The sequence below is a fragment of the Lichenostomus cassidix genome, chromosome 3 (assembly GCF_008360975.1).
Source record: "Lichenostomus cassidix isolate B80296 chromosome 3, HeHo_3.0, whole genome shotgun sequence".
NCBI classification, from domain to species: Eukaryota; Metazoa; Chordata; class Aves; order Passeriformes; family Meliphagidae; genus Lichenostomus; species Lichenostomus cassidix.
Genome location: NC_139483.1, coordinates 49,648,599 through 49,652,310, shown reverse-complemented (window position 1 = coordinate 49,652,310; position 3,712 = coordinate 49,648,599). Strand labels below are relative to the sequence as shown.

General features: G+C 52.3%; 1 protein-coding gene across 1 annotated transcript; it reads left to right on the top strand.

The window, feature by feature from the left end:
- Positions 1-483: 483 nt before the first annotated feature.
- CITED2 (Cbp/p300 interacting transactivator with ED-rich tail 2) lies at positions 484-3,404 on the top strand. Its single transcript, XM_085055706.1, has 2 exons — positions 484-754; positions 1,395-3,404. Exon 2 carries the CDS (start codon positions 1,402-1,404, stop codon positions 2,122-2,124), a length of 723 nt encoding a protein of 240 aa, XP_084911832.1. The 5' UTR covers positions 484-754; positions 1,395-1,401; the 3' UTR covers positions 2,125-3,404.
- The last annotated feature ends 308 nt before the right edge of the window (positions 3,405-3,712 follow it).

The following is a 3,712-nucleotide window of genomic DNA, read 5'->3' as shown; positions in this document are numbered from 1 at the left end:
ACGCCGGCGGATCCGGGCACCTGCACCACGGCGGCGCCGGAGGAACGGACCTCGCCCTGCCCGGGCAGCGCTGCTGGAACGCTCAGCCCCACGCGTGTCTGCGGCCGCCGCGCTGCAGCGACACGAGCGGACGGGTCGCAAGGGGCATTGGCGCTGCCTGGGCGCGGGGCCGGATGGGGCCGCGGGGAGAGCGGCCGCGGGGTGCGCGGGGTGCCGCTCCTGCCGCCCCGCCGCGGAGTCTCGCTTTGTTCCCGTGGGAGGCGCTGAGCGGGGCGCGCAGCCGGGCCAGGGGGCAGAGCGCGGGGTGCCTCCCTGACCCGCTTGGTCCCTTCCCGCGTGTCTCCGCACACGCGTGTGCCCCGCTGCCTGCGCGCGCGCGCTGGGTGTCGGGTGTTTAGGGTTTGGGTTTTTTTTCCCCTTTCCTCCCCCCCCGCCCCCTTTCCCTCCCTCTCCCCCCCCCCGCCCCGCTTGCTCCAGGTTTTACTTCTGGTTGCCTGAAAGGGTTTTGCTCCTCCCTTCTGAAATCCTATATTAGCCGCGGCCAAAGCCGTGTAAGGAACACAGCTCATTGTTGGCAAGTGCCGATGCGCCTCGCGGAGGGGCGAGAACCAGCTCCGGGGCTGCGGCAGCGATCGCGGCGCCGGTCACGTCAGCGGCGGGGAGAGGGAGCCGGAGAAGCGCTCTCTATGCTGGGTGACTCTCGTTGACTGATTCCACCGCCACCTTTGAAGGAGAAAAAGAAAGAAGCCGGGAGGTGAGTGTGGCGGTTCTCGTGGCTGGTGCCGGGTATCCCTTTTGTGTGCAACAGGAAAAACGTGACTGTATAAACACGCGAGGAAAGGTGTTTCTCAGCTGCCTGGCTTCACGTCTTTATCTGTGCATTACCGTATTTTTACCAAATTAATTGGGACTTAATTCCAAAAGTTGCTGACAGCGGCTAGGTGGGACTTGCCAGTTCTTTGCTTGTTCCTCGCAAGTTAGCGAGAGTGCCGTGGGAATCCGCTGCCTTCGCGGGTGAAGCCGGGGGGCTCGGACGCCTCCGGAGCGTGCGGGGAGGCGGCGGCGGTGGCCGAATGCGACGCTCCCCGCCGATAGGTATGCGCGACTTGGAGTGGAAAGGCGTGCTGCCCGCCGGATTAGAGAAGGGGACCGGGATTTTCGGTCCGCGGGCTCCCCTTTTATTTTTTCCTTTGTACTCCATGGTGGAACCACGGTAGAATTTTGGGAGGTTTGGTGTCCGTCCCCACCCCCGCCTCCCCGGGAAGGAGAGAGGACTGCAGGACCAGCGAAATAATTTCTGCCAGGGCCAGGCAGATTTAGCTGGTCCGAGAGAGGGCGGGTGGATGTCCGAGGAGGGTGTATTTTCTTAATGTATTCACACGCTAACTTTCCAGGTGAGCCATGGCAGACCACATGATGGCCATGAACCACGGGCGATTCCCCGACGGATCCGGCGGGCTCCACCACCACCCTGCGCATCGGATGGGCATGGGGCAGTTTCCCACCCCCCATCACCACCACCAGCAGCAGCAGCCGCCGCAGCAGCACGCCTTCAGCGCCCTGATGGGCGACCATATACATTACGGAGCTGGGAGTATGAACGCGAGCAGCGGGGTGAGGCACGCCATGGGGCCGGGCAGCGTGAGCGGAGGGCACCCGGCCGGCAGCATGCCGCCCCCCGCCCGCTTCAGCGGCTCCCAGTTCATGGCCCCCCCCGTTGCCAGCCCGGGAGGGCAGCTGAGCGCCAGCATGCAGCTCCAGAAGCTGAACAACCAGTACTTCAGCCACCACCCCTACCCCCACAGCCACTACATGCCGGACTTGCACCCCGGCAGCCACCAGCTGAACGGCGGCAGCCAGCAGCATTTCAGGGACTGCAACCCCAAGCACGGCGGCGGCGGCGGCAGCGGCTTGCCACCGGCCGTCCCCCACGTCCCCGCGGCAATGCTGCCGCCCAATGTCATAGACACGGACTTCATCGACGAGGAGGTCCTCATGTCCTTAGTCATCGAAATGGGGCTGGATCGCATCAAGGAGCTTCCCGAGCTGTGGTTGGGACAGAACGAGTTTGACTTCATGACAGACTTCGTTTGCAAACAGCAGCCCAGCAGGGTGAGCTGCTGATTCATTTAAAACAAACAAAGGACTTTTATCGGTGCGAATGAAAACATTCCCCTAGACACGGTGTCTCACTTTTCAGGGCTTGAAAAGGTGAGAATCTGGAAAGCAGAGTCAACTATGCGCTTGTATAATTTTTTTTTTTTAATCGCTGCCACCTTTTTTTTTTTTTTTTTTTTCTTTTTTGTAGCTTTGTCACTCACCTCCCCTCCTGTAGTAATAATATCTAGCAAACCTTTTTATGTTGGTTGCCCCAGTCCCGACCTCCCTCTCTTAATCTCCTCGGAGTAACGTGCCCATAATTCCCACAGTGCCGAACTGTTAGATATTAATCTTGGCAAATTGCTTAATCTTGTGGATTTTGTAAACGATGATTTCCAATGACTTGAACTGCATTCAAATTCTGAGTGAACAGGGAAAAAAATTGCATTAGTTGGTTGCATGAACTTTGAAGGGCAGATACTACTGCACAAAAGCTGCCATCTTGCTTAATTTTTAACTATGCATTGCAGTGCAGACTAATTTTTTTTTCTGGATACGCTAAACTGGAAGCTTAACAGATGTGGGCCAAACCTTTCCAGATCAGGAAAAGTAATACTGTTACTTAAAAAGTCTGCTACCCATTCCCCCTCCCCCATATGTACAGACAATAATATGGTGTGGATGGAATGTTGACTAGTGGCAAACATTTCACAGATTTTTTTTTTTGTTTGTTTGTTTTTTTTATTTTGTTTCTGTCTTCAGCGTTTTGACACTGTGCTAATATAGTTTATTCAGTACATGAAAAGATACTACTGTGTTGAAAGCTTTTCAGGAAATTTTGACAGTATTTTTGTACAAAACATTTTTTTGAGAAAATATTGTTAATTTATTCTATTTTAATTTGCCAATGTCAATAAAAAGTTAAGAAATGCTTTAGTTTTTCTAGAAGTCATTTATCAGTATTTTTCTTCAAAACTCTTCCCCACTGTCCCTGGTAAGTAGAACATCTATCTGTACAACCGTGTTGGTGTGCAAAAAGACATTCCAAAATAGAAAGTACACTACACCCATATATATGTCATGGTGAACTCGGTAGGTGAGCGGGATTTGAACATACTTACAGCATAAAGCCTCATGCGTTACATTGTAATATGCCTGTCAGTGTGGTTTTCTGAAAAATAAAGTTGCCAAGGGTGCAACTTTTTTTGTGACTTGCCAACATACTTGCTTTAAATGTAGTTGTCCAGAGTTATGATGCATAAAGTATTTATTATATTTATCTATTAAACTTGTAATTTTATAAATCTGCTTTCATTTATATAGTAGACTTTGTTCTTTTGTATATTTATTATCTAACCTGGAAGAGCTGTGTAAAAAGTATTTGTAATGTGGGAAGGGAGGGTGGTGGGTGTCACCCTTTGCCTTTCTCACCTCACAGGGTTAACACAGGAGATTGCTGCATCAATCCAGATCTGCATGACACTGGAACCACTTTTGTTTCATTTCCAGTGACTTAGAAGAAGGGGAATATATCCTTGAAATATTCCATAGTGGGACATCTCTGACCCCTCCCAGAAACTGCAACCAACTGAAGCCACTGACACAAATCCAT